Raw genomic sequence first — 17,150 nt, 5'->3', positions numbered from 1 at the left:
TTGAACTTTAAATGTACTCAGCTCTTTCACGACATTTTTATTTAAATTAATGTCCTGTTCAATTTCAAAATACAGCAAATACATGCTGCTGGTCTATGACCAAATAAAGATTTGACGATGATGATGATGATGATGATGATGATGGAATACAGCAAACAATCTTTGTAAAAACCAAGTCAAAATCAAATCCGCCAATGTTGTATGGGTTTTAATCCCATGAATCTAACTTCACAAAGTACTGAATTCTAGCCAAACAGTTTGCCACCCTTGGCACTTGTGGTCTTCTCAACTGTCCACTCTTTAAAAGCTTATTGAATGAATTACAAACTGTATATATAAAAAACCAGCCCCACGCTGCCATCCTAATTTTTTAAAAAAATGCTGCTCAGCCTCATATCAAATATAAGCATTTTGGAAATTTAAAAAAGGGAGATAAGTTTAGTATGTTATTTGGAAATGTTTTTCCATTAAGAGAATAAAGATAAGTAGAATCTTTATTCATATATTGGATCAGTTAGAGGAAACAACATGTCCGTTTGCAGTACAGTAAATAGATGTTATATTTTGGTCTATATTATGCTGGCAGTCCTGTGATGAATGACCAACATCCAGTCTTTCGAAATGGTTGCGATTGTGCCCAAACCCACCCTTGTGTCAAATAACACCCTCTTCACTTCTCTGCAGCACATTTAGTCCTGCATCAAACTGACACTACAAAGCAGCAACTTGTTAAGTCTAATCATTGTTCTGGTTTCACTAATTGGTCCAGGCATATAAGCAGCATGTAGAATTCCCACATTATTGGAATGTGTTTTGGATAGTTTTACGTCTACAGTATTTTTTATAAGCACTTTAAAGTTCTGCCAAATTGGATATGGATGGTTTTTGCAAGAACTCTGGGATTGGAAGATCCCCATATAAACAAACTGAAGAATAAAGGCCTTAAAACATGTTAAGAATGCTTCTTACAATCTTAAGTTTTAACTTGGCATTTCAAAGACTGGTTTGGTTTAGAAATTAAATATTCCCTTGAATTGCATACCAATATGGCTATTACCATATCAAAAATTCAAAATTAATTCACAAACATACCGATATCTCTTCACATACTCTTTAATGAACTAGTTCTCCATAAATATTCCAATCAGTATTTATTCCAACTAGTTAATAATGAATTTAATGTTGGTCTGAATAGTATAAATATACAATATGCCTATGTGTTTGTTGGTTCCTTTCCTCCTTTCATGTTTTCCACCTTTTTTTTAAAACATAAAATAAGTCATGAGTTAATTATAAAGGTCAATTTGTAAGATTTTCAAACACTGGGAAAACAGTGAACTAAGGCAGGAGGCCCCAACTCCTAACCGTGGCCTGATACTGGTCCATGGTCTAGTACTGTTTTGTGGCCTGTTAGGAACTGGGCCACGCAAGCAAGCGAATTTTGTCTGCACATGTGTGGGATCTAGATAGTGCGCAAAATCATTCTTCCCTCCCCCCGCCGCCACCACTGATCCATGGAAAAATTGTTTTTCCTGAAACTAGGCCATGGTGCAAAAAATGTTGGGGGCCACTGAACTGAAGCTTAAGATACAGTGAATGAAATAGGAAGGCAATGATAAAATGCTGTGACTTGAATAAATGCTTTGGTTCTTTATTTAGTTTTGAAATACTTGGTTTGCATTGATGCTTTTCAAGAGAAGGGAAACCTTAAAAGTCCACTTTATAAAAATATGTGTCTCTCGGGTTGTTACAGCAGATCTGGTGCCTGGGAGACAACATAAGAAGGTGCTTATTGATAGAAAAGAATATTTGTAGCTTAGGATTCAACTGAGATGAAGGTGCTTACCATTGCGAGATGGGTAGCTACACAAAATAATTACATAAATAAATAATCTTTTTAAAAGCCTCCTAAGAAGAAATGCATGTTTCAGAGCATCGCAATACATATCACGTCAGCCTGCTATATAGAGGCCAAACTTAATTCTGGTTATAATCAGATTCTCGAATTCTGGTAAATTTGAGGAGAAATATGGTTATCACTTAGCATCACTGCTGCCAAAACATCTTTTAAAGTAATAAAGTGAATAATTAATGACGGGAAAAAAAGCAAGCAGAATCACATGCCTATATTGTACTCTTAATATTCAGCCAAACACAGATTTGTCTGCCCCAAACATTCTTATATTTTTTCACTCCTGTATTAGTCCTTTTCAGTTTAAAAGGCAAGCTTTCCAAAACTAATCTCATTGCTTGGGAATAGCTTAATTCCATTAAACAAAGTAGTAAAACAAATGAAAAAAACTTCAGCAGATAAATATAAATTACAAGCAATGAGATTCGTGAGAAACTTAAAAAAAAACAAAAACACCATTTGAAATATTGCCCTGCCTGTGTTATAAAATACATGGGGCTACACTTACTTCTCCCACCATCCAGAATACCTTGCAAGTTAAACATTAAAGATCATTTCTGTTAAATGTACCATAAATGAAAGAACATCGTGCACTCAAAATATAAGTTGTTCTCTCAAAGTTAACCCCCCCCATTTCATTTCCCATTAGAAAGAGAAAAAAGAAAGAAAAAGAAAACCATTGTACAAATGCAGTGATTTATCGCCACCTCAAGGTACTTTGAGGTATCACACCTCCAAATCCCCCCCCCCCCCAATTATTGTCAAACATAGCCATAGGTCAACCAGGCCACACAATTAAAACTACCTACCACATTAAACATACATTTTGGTACCTAGAAATCATTATGAATCCTTCCCCTATCAATATGTAATTTTTCAAAAAAAGTAATGCATCCATTCACAAGTGTGGTTGAATCTAATTGCTTTATTTTTTTTGATTGATTGGCGAATTGATTGATTTAGAACCTCTCTTTTCTGCACTTGGCATACTTAGTATTCCACCTTCCATTTTTCCCTATAACAGTCACTCCGTGAGGTTGTATTGACAGATTGACTGGTCCAAATAATACCTAATACCTAATATCTGAGGTAAACTAGAACTTGGGCTTTGCCTATGCTAGTTCAAAACCTTAACCAACTCTCTTTACAACTAGAACAGTACTAAACAGATTAAAAATACTCTGAAAGAGTAAATTAGTATTTTTAAAAAGTAACTCAGAAGGTCTTTCTTCTTTTAGTATGAAGCACAGAGAGTTCCGAACAGTTCTCTGCCAAATTTTGCCCTCTACCAAAGGGGATTTTTGAGGGGAAGGGATGGGGGCATTGGTTTAATCTTTCACCTCAGAGTAGAAAATCTTTTAAAAATCACAGTGGAGAAAACAAAAAACATAGTGCTTATCTTACAAAATGTGTGATGGCAAAGAGGTCTTTTATACTGAAAATACCTCTTCTGTGTAGGTTCAAAACAAGCCGACAGTCTGACAGTTTTACAGTCAGCAGACCCTCCTACAATGGTCAGATAGTGACTCCACATTGCGCAACCACAGAACCATCCCTGATGATTTGCAAAAAGTCCTTTGTGTGAAAACATAGAACAGCCAAACAGACATGAAGTTGTTGTCAAATTTCTAAAGAAATCTGTTTTTCCTTGTCTTTATTGCTCCCTTCTTAGTTTTGCCCAGTGGTGGGTTGCTCCCGGTTTGGTCCGGTTCTATAGAACCTGTAGTAGAACCGGCGGGAGGCTCCGCCCACCCACCATGACATCAACATGGGTGATCTGCGCATGTGCAGAAGTGCGCATGCTCCCACTGCGAACCGGTAGTAAAGGTAAGTGGAACCCACCCCTGGTTTTGCCATCACTCCATTTGAAAATGTAAAATCATGCGTGAAAACATCTGTAAAGCCTTAGATGAGAAGCACATCAGGAAAATTAATCTGCATAAATTCTGACAATTTTTGTGAGGAATCTGAATTCCACATAATAAATTGTTCCAGACCAAAAGAAAATATTACTCTAAAATAAATAAAGCTCTGAACTAAATTTAGAAAGTTTAAAGAACCATGTATATTATATTCAGTTTATATATAGCTGAAAGTACTTAAAACAAAAGTCAAACATTAGCATCTCAAAAATCAATTGAGTACATTTAATTTATGATTTTACTATGCAAATGAATTGAAAATTTCGATTGAAATATATTTATTGAAGGTAATCTTCAGCTTACAACTGTTGGTTTAACAATGGTTCAAAGTTGTAGCAGTCCTGGAAAAAGTGTTTTACGACTTTTGTCACACTTACGACCCTTGCACTATCTCTCACAGTCACATGATCACAATTTGGGCACTTCTCAACCACCTCACATTTATGACTGGTTAGAGCATCCTAAGTAAGCATAATTTCGATTTGTAACTTTTCCAGTATTAATCATTTAACAACCACAGTGATTCACTTAACAAATGTAGTAAAACTGGGCATAAAATCAGGTCCAGTTATGTGATGACTTGCTTTATGACTGCACCAGTTTACTATAGAAATTCTGGTCCAAATTGTGGTTATAAGTCAAGGACCACCTGCTTAGCTTAACAGCCTATAGTTTTTTTCCCTTATTAGATTTCAGCAGCACAATCCAATACATTTTCACTTGGAAATTTCCTACCGAGTTAATGAAGTCAACCTTTTAATAAGTTTGCTTTGTTGCTGTGTTATTGCAGCCTAAGGAAAAACAAACGAAGGATCTGAAAACTGCTAGTATGCTCGTTTTAGAATTACCAAATTGCTATGTGCATAAGTGTATGTTCTACCTACAGATGATCATAAGGGGGGGGGGCAATAATTACAAGCTTGATTTTTAGTGTAATGGTGCCCTATTTATTTATTTAATTTAATTCTAGACTGCTGTCTTATGTTGAAGCACCGTAAAGTTCATGGAGCTCAATTGAATGGGGAAAAAAAAAAGATTAAAACACAACAGCATGAAATTACTGTTGCTTAAAACCTTCACTGTACTCTGTACTGAATGAAAGTTCAGGGTGGAACTTTCAGGGAGGAGAAAAATCAATTCATACCTAACATTCACAGAGCGAAGGTCTCTATAAGTCTAAAATTTTGAAACAGCAGCCTCACAAATACCAAAGGAGAGAATATCCATACTGCTGAAAAATCAAACTTAGAGGACTTGTTCCTACATAGTACTCTACAAGTGACAGCAAAGGCAGCAAGACTATTGTGATGATTAGCGTCTTTTAAAAAAATCTAGCAAGCTTTTTTTAAACACAATATTGGTTGTTTTATCTGCCAGACTGGTTACCTTATTTGCAAATGGCTTAGTAGCTTGTGGCAAAAGTGTAATCGTTACCTTATTTTTTGGACTATAAGACGCACATAAATTTTTGGACTATAAGACGCACCTAAATTTAGAAGAGGAAAACAATGTGTGCCCCATTTTCGGCCCTTTTCCAGTCTTTTTTTGGCCCATTTTTGGGGCTATTTTAAGAAAAAATGGAAAAGCACCTCAAAAACGGGCCAAAAAAAGCCTCAAAAACAGGCTGAAAAAAGGCCTGAAAAAGGCCAAAAAAGGCCTGAAAACAGGGTGTGCGGAGGCCAAGATATTCTTTTCTGTTTTCTATAGTTTTGTATTGCAATTGAAAATAAAATTTTCATCCAAAGTAAAGCACAAATCTGGACTCGATATCAAATTTTATCAGGTATCATCATCAATGGACTACTGTAATGCTCTCTACATGGGGCTCCCCTTGAAAAGCACCTGGAGGCTCCAACTGGTCCAGAATGTAGCCGCGCGGGTGATTATGGGCGCAGCTCGTTACGCCCATGTAACACCTCTCCTACGCGAGCTGCACTGGCTCCTGGTGGTCTTCCGGGTGCGATTCAAGGTGTTAGTTATCACCTTTAAAGTGCTCCATGGCTTAGGACCTGGGTACCTACGAGACCATCTTTTGCCACCAATAGCCTCCCACCGACCAGTTCGTTCTCACAGGGAGGGACTACTCAGGGTCAAATTATGCCGACTGGCGACTCCCAGGGGGAGGGCCTTCTCTGTGAGGGCTCCAACCCTTTGGAATGAACTGCCCCCTGAGATACGAAATATCCCTGATCTCCGTGCTTTCCGCCGTGCCCTCAAGACCCTGATGTTCCAACAGGCGGGCTAAACATATGAACAAGTGAATGATTTTTTAAAATGTTATCTAATTCTGGGTTTTATTTAATTGACCAAACTAAGTAATAATTTTAATTAGCAATTTTATGATGTTTGTGTATCTATATTTTTCTTGACTGTACACCGCCTTGAATCCTACGGGAGAAAGGCGGTATAGAAATATAATAAATAATAATAATAATCAATATTTGTATATAAAACATTTGATTTCAAAATCAGCAACCAAACCAAAACTTTCAATAATTTACCTGGTTGCTTAGAAGACTCCCAGCCTGAGGTTTTCTCAGCATATTGAGGTCCTGTGGGCTTGAATCCTGCTCCAGACTCGGCTGAAATAGGCCTATTGGCACCATTTTCTGGGTTTTCAGGCATGCTTCTTACAGCAGCAGCAGTATAAGTAGTAAATTGTGTGGGTTCCAAAGAATCACTGTTTGAAGAAAAAAATATTAGTTTAGCACAATCCCCAAACAAGCACAAGGATGCAATGAAAATGTTCCTTTATATAAATACAAAGAAAATTATTTTTAATTATTAGCAGAAAGACTGCTCCTTCACTGTTTGTTCTCAATTTTGCACACATTGCTACAAATCTCATAGGACCAGAGGTGGTATTCAACCAGTTTGGACCAGTTCGGGCAAAGTGGTAGTGGCGACCAGCAGGTGGGCCCGCTCACCCATCTGGGCACAATCCCATTTTATATTGCTGTGTTTTTGACACCGCATGCATGTGTGAATGGCACCCCTGAGCAAATTGCCGTGTTTTGTGATGCCGCACACTCACATTTCTGGTGCTGGGCAAACCGGTTGCTACAGTATGTGAATCTCACCTGTGCATAGGACACCGTAATCCATAGGTCCTCAAAATACGGCCCATGGGCTGCATGCAGCCCACTGAAGCCATTAATCTAGCCCAAGCAGGACCATGGGGTTGCCCCACCCACATCTCCCCGTCCACCCTTCAGCAGAGTGCAGGACTTGCCTTCGGGAGCCCTGCAGGCTGGAACTGAAAGGTAAGCCCAACATTTTGGCCTGCAAAATGCTGCTGGAGGAGGTGGGGGGGGTGAAAGGAGGCCAAAAAATGGGCAAAAATGGCCCTTTTTGGGCAAAAACCGAGCTGTTTTTGCCTCGTTTTAACCTGCAGAATGCTTCTGGAGGTGTGTGTGTGGGGGTGAAAAATGGGATGCACAGATGCCTCAGGAGGCCAAAAAATGGGCAAAAATGGCCCAATTTTCATCTCCCCTCCTCCAGAAGATAGATAGATAGATAGATAGATAGATAGATAGATAGATAGATAGATAGATAGATAGATAGATAGATATCAGGGGTGGGTTCTAAATTTTTTTTACTACCGGTTCTGTGGGCGTGGCTTATTTTGTGGGCAAGGCTGGATGGTCATGTGACAATTATTTAGGATTTAGCAGAGGTACTGGTCTACCAGGCTTTTAACAGCTTGCAGAGCTGTATCTATTTACCCATTTATTTTTGCAGGCACTGTTCTACTCATTTGTTTTCTTTTAACACTGATCAGCTGTAGGGCGGCCCTTTGAAGCCCCGCGGCAAGAGTTTAAACAGTTTTTTTCCCTCTAGCCATCAGCTGGGACTCAGGAGGCAGCAATAGATTGGGAGTGGGGCCAAATAAAAGGTAAGAATAACGCGGGGGTTGGGGGGGCGCAGAGGGCAGAACCGGTTCGGTGACGTCATATCGTCACCGCTACTGGCTCAGGAGAACCAGGCCGAACCAGGAGGAACCCACCACTGATATGAGAGACAGAGAGAGAGAGAGAGACAGAGAGAGACGGAAAGAGACAGAAAGAAGGAGGGAGGGAGAAAGAGACAGAAAGAAAGAAAGAGAGATAGATAGAGAAAGGGAGAGGGAGGGAGACACAAACGAAAGAGAGGAAGAGAGAAAGAGAGAAAAAGAGAGAGAGAAAGAGAGAGAGAGAGAAAAGAGAAAGAGGGAGAAAGAGAGAAGGAAAGAGAGAGGGGGAAGAGAGAGAGAGAAAGAGAGAGCGAGAGAGAAAGAAAGAAAGTGAAAGAAGAGAAAGACAGAGAGAGATTTCTCAAGCTGCTTGGGGCTGAGAAGAATTGCTGCAAAACTGAGTTTCCTGAAGTGGACCACTAGACTCCTAAACAACTGAAAAAAACGATCTAGTAAAAAGAAAAGGCAACCAAAAGAGCAGCATGCAAACAAATGCAAATAAAACACCCCCAGGAGCAAAACAAATTAAAGTTTAATTTGTGTGCATTGTTCAATGGACTGTTAAATTGGCCACACTCACCTGGTCACATGACCTACCCACGCCCACCTACCCACACCCACCCAGCCGATCCAGCCCCCCAACAATCTAAGGGACCATGAATTGGCCCTGTTTAAAAAGTTTGAAGACCCCTGCCCTAATCCATACTTTGCAGGTCATCCATCTGTGAACTATGTTTCAGATAGCTGTATCATTAACTGCAATTTATAAATATCTCATTTAAAGTTGGTGCCTTTCTACTTGCACTAACAACCCCGAATGCTGAGCTTACAGTTAATGCTAAGACATGCTCATGTGAAAATATTCTGATTGTTTTTGATAATAAATATGGTGGCATTTCTTCAAAATCCAGAAAATTCATTTTTACAGTGTATAAAACAAAGTTTAGAATTTAGATTATGAATATAATGGTCCATGTGTTCCTATTACACTTTCTTTAAAATAAGGAAAGCCAAACCAAGCCTATAATATTTGAGGGCCTTCCTGTTCATTTATTCCACCTCAAATTTTGGTTCTGCCAACATTAGTGCAGCCAGAATTATTTTACAGATTGCATTTAATAGCCATCATTTATCTGATGAAAATTTCAATTCAGCAAATATGAAAGTTAACAAGCCTTAAAGCAAGAAAATACTATGTGTATCGTATACATAAAACTGGCAAGATCTACTGATTTAGAAAAAGGGAGAACTGAAGCAATTTAGGGAAAAAATAAGTTTACATTTTGGGAAAGGACAAGTTTTTCTTGGATTTAGTTCTAAGTTTGCATACAGGTTAAGTCACTTTGGAAATTCTATATTTTCACTATTAAAACATTGGTCTGATTTAGTAAATCTGCTTGAAAAGAAGTAACTGTATAAAAGCATCTTCAAAGTATACATTATAATAATTAGAGTGTTTAACTTGCTGTCTTGGGATCTTTTCTAAATACAGGTAATCCTTGATTTATGATCACAACTGAGCCAAAATTTCTGTTGTTAAGCGAGGCATTTGTTAAGCGAGTTTTTCCCCATTTTACCACTAACTATTTATTTATTTATTTATTTATTTATTTATTTATTTATTTATGGTTGGTTGGTTGGTTGGTTGGTTGGTTGGTTGGTTGGTTGGTTAGTTTGATTTATATGCCGTCCTTCTCCGGAGACTCAGGGCGGCTTACAATGCATTAAGCAATAGCCTTCATACTTTTGTATATACCTGCTTAGTAGGGCTTTCGCCACCCCCCAAAGCGGTGTTCTTTTTTATTCAAAGTCACCTTATTGCCCCCACAAATCGGGTCCTCATTTTACCTACCTCGAAAGGATGGAAGGCTGAGTCAACCTTGAGCCTGGTGAGATTTGAACTTTCAGTAATTGCAGGCAGCTGGTGTTACTTAACAGCACTTTAGTCTGCTGCGCCACCAAGGCTCTTTTAAGTGAATCACTGCAATTGATAAGTTTGCAACCTGGTTGTTAAGTGAATCTGGCTTCCCCATTAACTTTGCTTGTCAGAAGATCGCAAAAGGTGATCACATGACCCTGGGACACCGCTACTGTCAATACGAACCAGTTGCCGAACATCTGAATCTTGATCACATGCTCATGGGGATGCTGCAAAGGTTGTAACTGTGAAAAATGGTCACAAGTCACTTTTTTTCAGTGCCGTTGTAACTTTGAACGGTCACTAAATGAACTGTTGTAAGTCAAGGACTACCTGTAATAAAGCTATGTAGACTTTTAAGTTTCTGCATGTGGCTGATGGTGGCAGTTTTCGCAAAAGGATTAGTAGAACAAAAGTTCCTATCGTCATGAAAGTCTTTTATATCTCTCTCGAGATCCACTCTACACATGTATAATTTTTTAAAAGTAGCAAGAAAAGTCCTTTTCCTTTTCCCATTTATTTGCTTTGGAAGTCCTGCTAAACAACGAAGACTGTATTAAGTCTATGGGCTAACAAATATGAAACTGGCTTCAAGTATGATTTTGCTGATATTAACATAAAGACTGCTGCTGTCTCTTTGTCCCCTCTTGTTTAAATTTGTGTACTGTTCAGTAGGTTTCATGCCTACAATATCTGGGTTAAGAGAAAATTGCTTTATCTTAACCCAGATATAGCAGGCACGAAGCCTACTGAACAATACACAAATTTAATGGAATTATGACCAGACATTAGGTAGTCCTCGACTTACGACCACAATTGAGTCCAAAAATTTCTGTTGTTATATTAGAGTTAAGAGACAGTTAAAATTTCTGTTAAGTGAGACAGTTAAGTGAGTTTTGTCCCATTTTGTGACCTGTCCTGACACAGTTGTTAACTGAATCCCTACAGTTGTTAAATTAGTAACATGGCTGTTAAGTGAATCTGGCTTTCCTATTGAGTTTGTTTGCCTTAAGCTCGCCAGAAACCTTCTGCCTTAAGCTCACCAGGAAAAACTTACATGACCCCAGGACTCTGAAACTGACATATCGTATTTTTCAGACTATAAGACGCACCTAAATTTACAGAAGGAAAAGAAAAAAATAGTTTTTGGCCTCAATGTGTTGTATTTTTGCCTTCCCAGGCCCCCAGTGGCAAAAACGCGCCCGTGTTTGGCCTGCAGAGTGCTTCTGGGGGCCGGGAACGGCAAAAACATGATGCGCAGAGGGTTCGAGAGGCCAAAAACGCCTGTATTCGGTCCCCCACTTTTAGGGGGGGGGAAAGGTGTGTCTTCTACTTCGAAAAATACAGTAAATATGAGTCAGTTGCCAAGGGTCAGAATTTTGATCACATGACCATAGGAATGCTGCAATGGTTGTAACTATGAAAAAGAGTCATAAGTCACTTTTTTCAGTACCATTACAACTTTGAACAGACACTAAATCAGTGGTGGGCTGCTCCCGGTTCGGTCCGGTTCTATAGAACTGGTAGTAAAACTGGCGGGAGGCTCCGCCCACCTGCCACGACATCATCATGGGTGATCTGCGCATGCGCAGAAGTGCACACGGTCCCGTTGTAAACTGGTAGTAAAGATAAGTAGCACCCACCCCTGCACTAAATGAATGGTTCTGAGGTGAGAACTATCTATATTGCCAAAGCATGTAAACATGTGAATTTATACAGAAAGAAATGTGAAAAGTGGGATCAGCCATGCTAGTAAAGCTAAACTCCTAGGCATGAAACTAGAAACTATGGGTATTTTAGAGGGAGGAACGGCTGAAATTTAGCCGAACAATTGGCTTCACATGAAACTTTTGATTTATGGCACACGCTATGCCTGTTGAGGTTGGCAGAAGTCCTTCTGTCAACATTTGCAGTAGACCTCACACACCAATAATATTGGAACTAAGGCGTTCATTACCAAAACAGAGAACATTTTGAGTTCCTGTGGCTGCATTCCTCTGGGTTTCCTTCCAGGGTTAATCTTCATATTATGCTTAAGTAATCGTGGAAATGTTATCAATAGGCAACATGTCGATTTTTTAAAAAATCAGCTACTTTCTATAGCAGTTTGCTTTCTAATATAATTCTGTGCATTGGAGATTGATTAATGGATCGTGGTGTAAGGGAAGAAAAGAGCACAAGCATTGGGCATCTGTCAAGTTATCATATCCAGCAAAAAGATACCAGAGTTCACATGAGGGCAACTGGATATATTTTTCAAGTAAAAGCTATTTTCATCATTGTGAAAGAGTTCAGAGAGAGGGAGGGAGGAAGTTGTCTTTCTTCTGCATTTAAAATCCTTTGGAGCGCAACAGGTTATTCAATTTGAATTCCTATCTGGAACTTCAAAGTCTCCATCAACCATTTAGAGTATATTAATTACTGTATTTTAATCTAATCACAATTTTGCTAACCATAACAGAAGGACTATCTGTTAATTTATCTAAGATCCAACTTTCAAAGCTTACAAAGCTATGCTAAATAACCAGCACACCAATATGCCTCTGCAATATGCTAGCGCGTTTTCTTTCACCCTTCCTCTGCACAGACACCTTTACATCTGGATAAAGACGAAACGTATGATAAGTAAAAGAATGAGAATCCATGTCATTCCAGCCCTATGAATTATTCGGATCCACCATGGCGCTCCCCAGCCAGAACAATGGCATTCTTCCAGTTTTCCATTTTGCATTCTACATCTTGCAACCTTTGAACAGCATGGGAAAAAACAGAAATGAAAACTCTCTGGTTGGCTAACCTGTTTCCCTGAAAATAAGACCTATCTCAAAAATAAGCCCTAGTGTTTTTACGCATGCGCCTAATATAAGCCCTATGCCCAAAAATAAGCCGTTTAAGAGCCTGCATAGCCACCCAGGCGCCCATTCCATCTGGTTACTCGCGGTGCCGCGTGATCTGTCCCCGTCCACACACACACACACAAACACAGCCAGCCGAGGGTTAAGAAAGTACTTGGCATGCACACAGGTCGTTATCTCAAACTTGGCAGCAATATAATCACCGTCTGCCAAGAGCTTTTACTGCAATAGATAACATAAATTACATACGCATTGCAAACAGTCCAGCAAAAACAATATCCCTTTCGGCAGCTTCAGACGTTGTTCAAGTGACTAGCCAAAGTTCGTTTTTGTTCGTCACGGAGTTTTACCAGCCACCACCCTCTCTTATATAGTCTCTGGGGTGTGGTCCAGTGACTCAGTTCTAATCCCTAGCACGCCTCCTTAACTGCTGTAACCGTTTATCACGCCTTCGTTGGCGTGCATCCAGGAATGACGGCTCTCCTTCGCTCTCATCCGAGACACCTGGCTCCTGGCTAATCTCCTCTCCCTCGGCCGGCACCTGAGACAGTGCCAGAGGGGAGGAGCCTGGAGAGGGAGGCCTGGCTGACTCCTCTTCCTCATGTTCGGAGCTTTCTTCCTCCGATGAGATAGGCTCAGAAGGCGGGGCCACAACATCGTGGCCACAAGGCAAGCCAGGAGGTGGTGGATCTATCCCACGTGCCCCGCACTGGCTTACCTTAGGGCTCCTGCAGCCAAGCCATCTGTGCCCTGACACCTGCTTCGTGGTGGCAGCACTGACAGTCATGTGCAGCAGAAGCCCACGTGGCTGCCGGCCCACTTCTTCTGGTTGCTTATGGCCGCAGCGGAGCAGGAGACTAAGTGGTGTGTTGGTGCCACGGCCGCAAGGCAAGGCAGGTGTCGTAACAGTAACAGAGTTGGAAGGGACTTTGGAGGTCATCTAGTCCAACCCCCTGCTGACGGAGGAGACCTGGGATTCGAACCGCTAAACTGCTGACCTTTCTGATCGATAAGCTCAGTGTTTTAGCCACTGAGCTACCTAGGAGAATGGGTGGTCTGGCTGCGGAGGCCCTGAGGTAAGCCGGTGCCAGGTGCGTGGGGCAACTCCACTCCCTGCCTTGTGGTGGCAGTACTAGTGCGCCGTGTGGTCTTCTGCCCTGCCATGAACAAGCAGAAGAACTGAGCCTCTCATATACGGGGGAAAACAAGACCCAGTCTTATTTTTGGGGAAACACAGGTACATCACATATGGGAAAAGAAATAAAGAGAAGCAGAGGTACACTGATTACTTTCTTGATAAAGATTCCTTCTTTGCATTCCTAAATTACCAATTTGAATTGAAGCTGAAAAGTAGGGATTCTCTGCTCTGAATGGCCAACTTCAAAAGTGGCCATAGACAAGACAAAATGTGAGTGTGGTCAAAAAAAATATTAATCTGAATTAGTTTGAGGTTTCAGGCCCCCTTGATACTTGGGCTATGGGTCCTCACTACAATGGTCTTCATTTCTTACCTAACTAACTTTATTTATAGCAGAAATTCATGTGTGAACAAACTACCTGAATTTCAATATCATAGCACTTGTATCTGAAGCAGGGATGAAATCCAGCAGGTTCTGACAGGTTCTGGAGAACCGATAGCGGAAATTTTGAGTAGTTCGTAGAACCGGCAAATACCACCTCTGGCTGGCCCCAGGAGTGGGGAGGGAATGGGGATTTTGCAGCATCCTTCCCCTGAAGTGGGGTGGGAATGGAGATTTTGCAGTATCCTTCCCCTGCCATGCCCACCAAGCCGCACCCACCAAGCCGCACCACAGAACCAGCAGTAAAAAAATTTGAATTTCACCACTGATCTGAAGTTATATGTGAAGTTACTGTATTCATGGTTTCAAGATAAAGAAATTTGCTTTAAGTTATCAAGAAATCAAATCAAAACTAAGTGTAGCAGTCTGGCAATGGACTACTAAAAAACATCATTAATGACATTTAGTATATTTTAACTTAGCTACAGTGACTAATAAATTAGAGCAATAGAGACACGTAAGTCAAAGTTAATGAGATACATGTGAACTGAACCCTATCCTAGCTACTTTCCCATTTGTTGTATCTCCCTCAGGTAGAATTAAATTTATCAAGCAGATACAGTTTTCCAGATAATAATTTTTGTTTCATTTCCCATTGTCCTAAAGTATAATATTCTTTCTAAAGAACAAATCTTTTAAAAGGGAACAAAGAGACATTCTGTCACTTCCCAAGTCACTTAAATTTCTGTGCATCAAATTCAGGAATTAAGATCTAATGCAATGCAAGACCATATTGCTTTTTAGGGAAGAAAGACATTTTAAGATGGAGAAATTTAGGTTGAAGACTGACTTAGATTCCAATTGTGAGATATTTAGTAAGCCAGATACCTCTTCCCTGCAAACTATCAAAACCTATTCGTCCATTTTCAGAAAATAGTCAGACATCTGCTAGGGGTGTACAATCTAAGGAAGTGCCAACATTTCAGTAGGACCACCACTTTGGTTTTTATATGTCATAACTCTTCTAGGTTAGGCTCTCTGCCAAGAGGAGTTGGCTTCCCCATAAACAGTCTGGCCTGGAACTGGCCATGTTGCTGTATTTTTTCCAAGTGAATGTTCCCAAAATTAGAAGATTTCCAGAAATAAGTAAGTTACATAAAAGCAAAATCCTTAAAATGGAAAACTGATTCAATGACCTCTGCAAGCTAAAGACACACACAAAGCCATTACCCAATATGATGTGTGTGTTCTGATCAGTCTTCTCAAAAAACGTCTCCTACACAAGTATTTTTAAAAGCTGGTGTCTAATATACCAGTATCTAGTATACATCTAGTATAAGGGTGTCAAATTTGATTTCATTGAGGGCCGCATCAGGGTTGTGTTTGACCTCGGGGTCCAAGGTGGGCATGGCCAGAGCGGGCACAGCCAGCTTGACATCACTTGTGTCGGAGGTGTCTGTGGTGGCCCGAGCGTTCTGCCAGTGAAAACGGGCACCTGAGCTCCGATTTTGGCCATGACGGCCTCCTGCTGCCCTCTGCCACTGAAAACGGAGCTCGGAGGGAACTGCGCGCAGACCCCCCCAACAAGCTGTTTTTGCTTTTTCAGATACATAAAGAACGGTTGCTGGAACTGGGTATGTCTAATTTAATGAAAAGAAGGACCAGGGGTGACATGATAGCAGTGTTCAAATATCTCTGTGGCTGCCACAAAGAAGAGGGAGTCAAGCTATTCTCCAAAGCACCTGAGGACAGGACAAGAAGCAGTGGGTGGAAACTAATCAAGTAGAGAAGCAACTTAGAACAATTGATCAGTGGAACAACTTGCCTCCAGAAGTTGTAAATGCTCCCACACTGTTAAGTTTTTAAGAAGAGATTGGATAACCATTTGTCTGAAGTGGTGTAGGGTTTCCTGCCTCAGCAGGGGTTTGGGCTAAAGACCTCCAAGGTCCCTTCTAACTCTGTTATTCTATTTCTATTTCTAAATGGCCATTGATTGAAGCTATCCAGATTTCTTCAGTTTTAAGAGTTAATGTGGAATCAACTTTTGAACTAAAAATTAAGGAATGGCCTCACTTAAATCCATCTTAAAATCCATCTAAATTGTTATTTTTGTAAGACTTACTTTAATAAAATTTTAAAATATCCTGTGTTTTGCAATTTGTGGAATTTTAAACAAAGGAAAGTATTCTTAAAATATAACCATCGTTTCACAATGTTTGCGCTTGTGAGAAAAATATTTGGAAAAATTGCCTGGATATGGCAACATAAAAAATGCTTAGAGTGCTAGACTCACAAAAAACACAAAGATGAAATTCTACAGAAGAGATTCGTATTTCTCTCCTTATAAATAACTGTAAAATTATAAAATTAATATTTACATTGCTGAAGGCAACATTGTTCTAGCAGAATCTAAAGTAAAAGAAAGAACAGCTAGGCATATGGAAAAAAAATAGAAGTGGGGAACATAAATAAGAAGGCAAAATGACTCAAGATTGTTTTGCCTCCTGTACGGATAAAAAAAATCTGAAAATCCAAATCATTCAAAACTATTATGTCTTTTTCTCAGATACAGAGCATTTTGGAAAAGCAGCTTTCTAACATAATTCCAAACAACAAAAATACTTTTTTTTGTATGAAATTAAAATTTACAAAGATGCCAGTAGGATCGCACGTAGTCCTCAACTTACAATCGTTCGTTCAGCAACCATTTGAAATTATAATGGTGCTGAACGAATGGAGCGATGTCTGCTTCCCAAAGCCATTGTAGCACTCCAACAGTCAAGATAGGAAAAGGAAGGAGTGTTAGATACGTTCACTGCCTTGAATTATTTGTAAAAATAATAAAGGCAGATTATTAATTAACAAATAAAATAAAAATGAAATACCTATGGGGAAAAAAAACATGTATATTTCCAGGACTATTATTGAAAATCTTCAGAATTATCAAAAATCTTTGGGGCAATCTCAATCATGCAACCCAGACAAAAAGGTCTAAGACTATTTCTGAGCTCAAGAGAATAGAATAGAATAGAATAGAATAGAATAGAATAGAATAGAATAGAATAGAATAG

General features: G+C 39.7%; 1 protein-coding gene across 6 annotated transcripts in view; it reads right to left on the bottom strand.

The window, feature by feature from the left end:
- Window positions 1–17,150, bottom strand: part of PDLIM5 (PDZ and LIM domain 5) — a 151,751-nt gene that overhangs the window by 25,066 nt on the left and 109,535 nt on the right. For all 6 annotated transcript variants that reach the window (XM_087875289.1, XM_034440491.3, XM_034440492.3 and 3 more), the window contains one exon: window positions 6,336–6,514. In XM_087875289.1, the coding sequence (XP_087731415.1) occupies window positions 6,336–6,514 (179 nt within the window). The remainder of the gene's footprint in view (window positions 1–6,335; window positions 6,515–17,150) is intronic.

This window comes from Pantherophis guttatus, chromosome 8 (assembly GCF_059756535.1).
Source record: "Pantherophis guttatus breed Tessera chromosome 8, ASM5975653v1, whole genome shotgun sequence".
Classification (NCBI taxonomy): domain Eukaryota; kingdom Metazoa; phylum Chordata; class Lepidosauria; order Squamata; family Colubridae; genus Pantherophis; species Pantherophis guttatus.
Note: the sequence above shows the minus strand (reverse complement) of the source record. Positions and strands in the feature narration are given on the sequence as shown.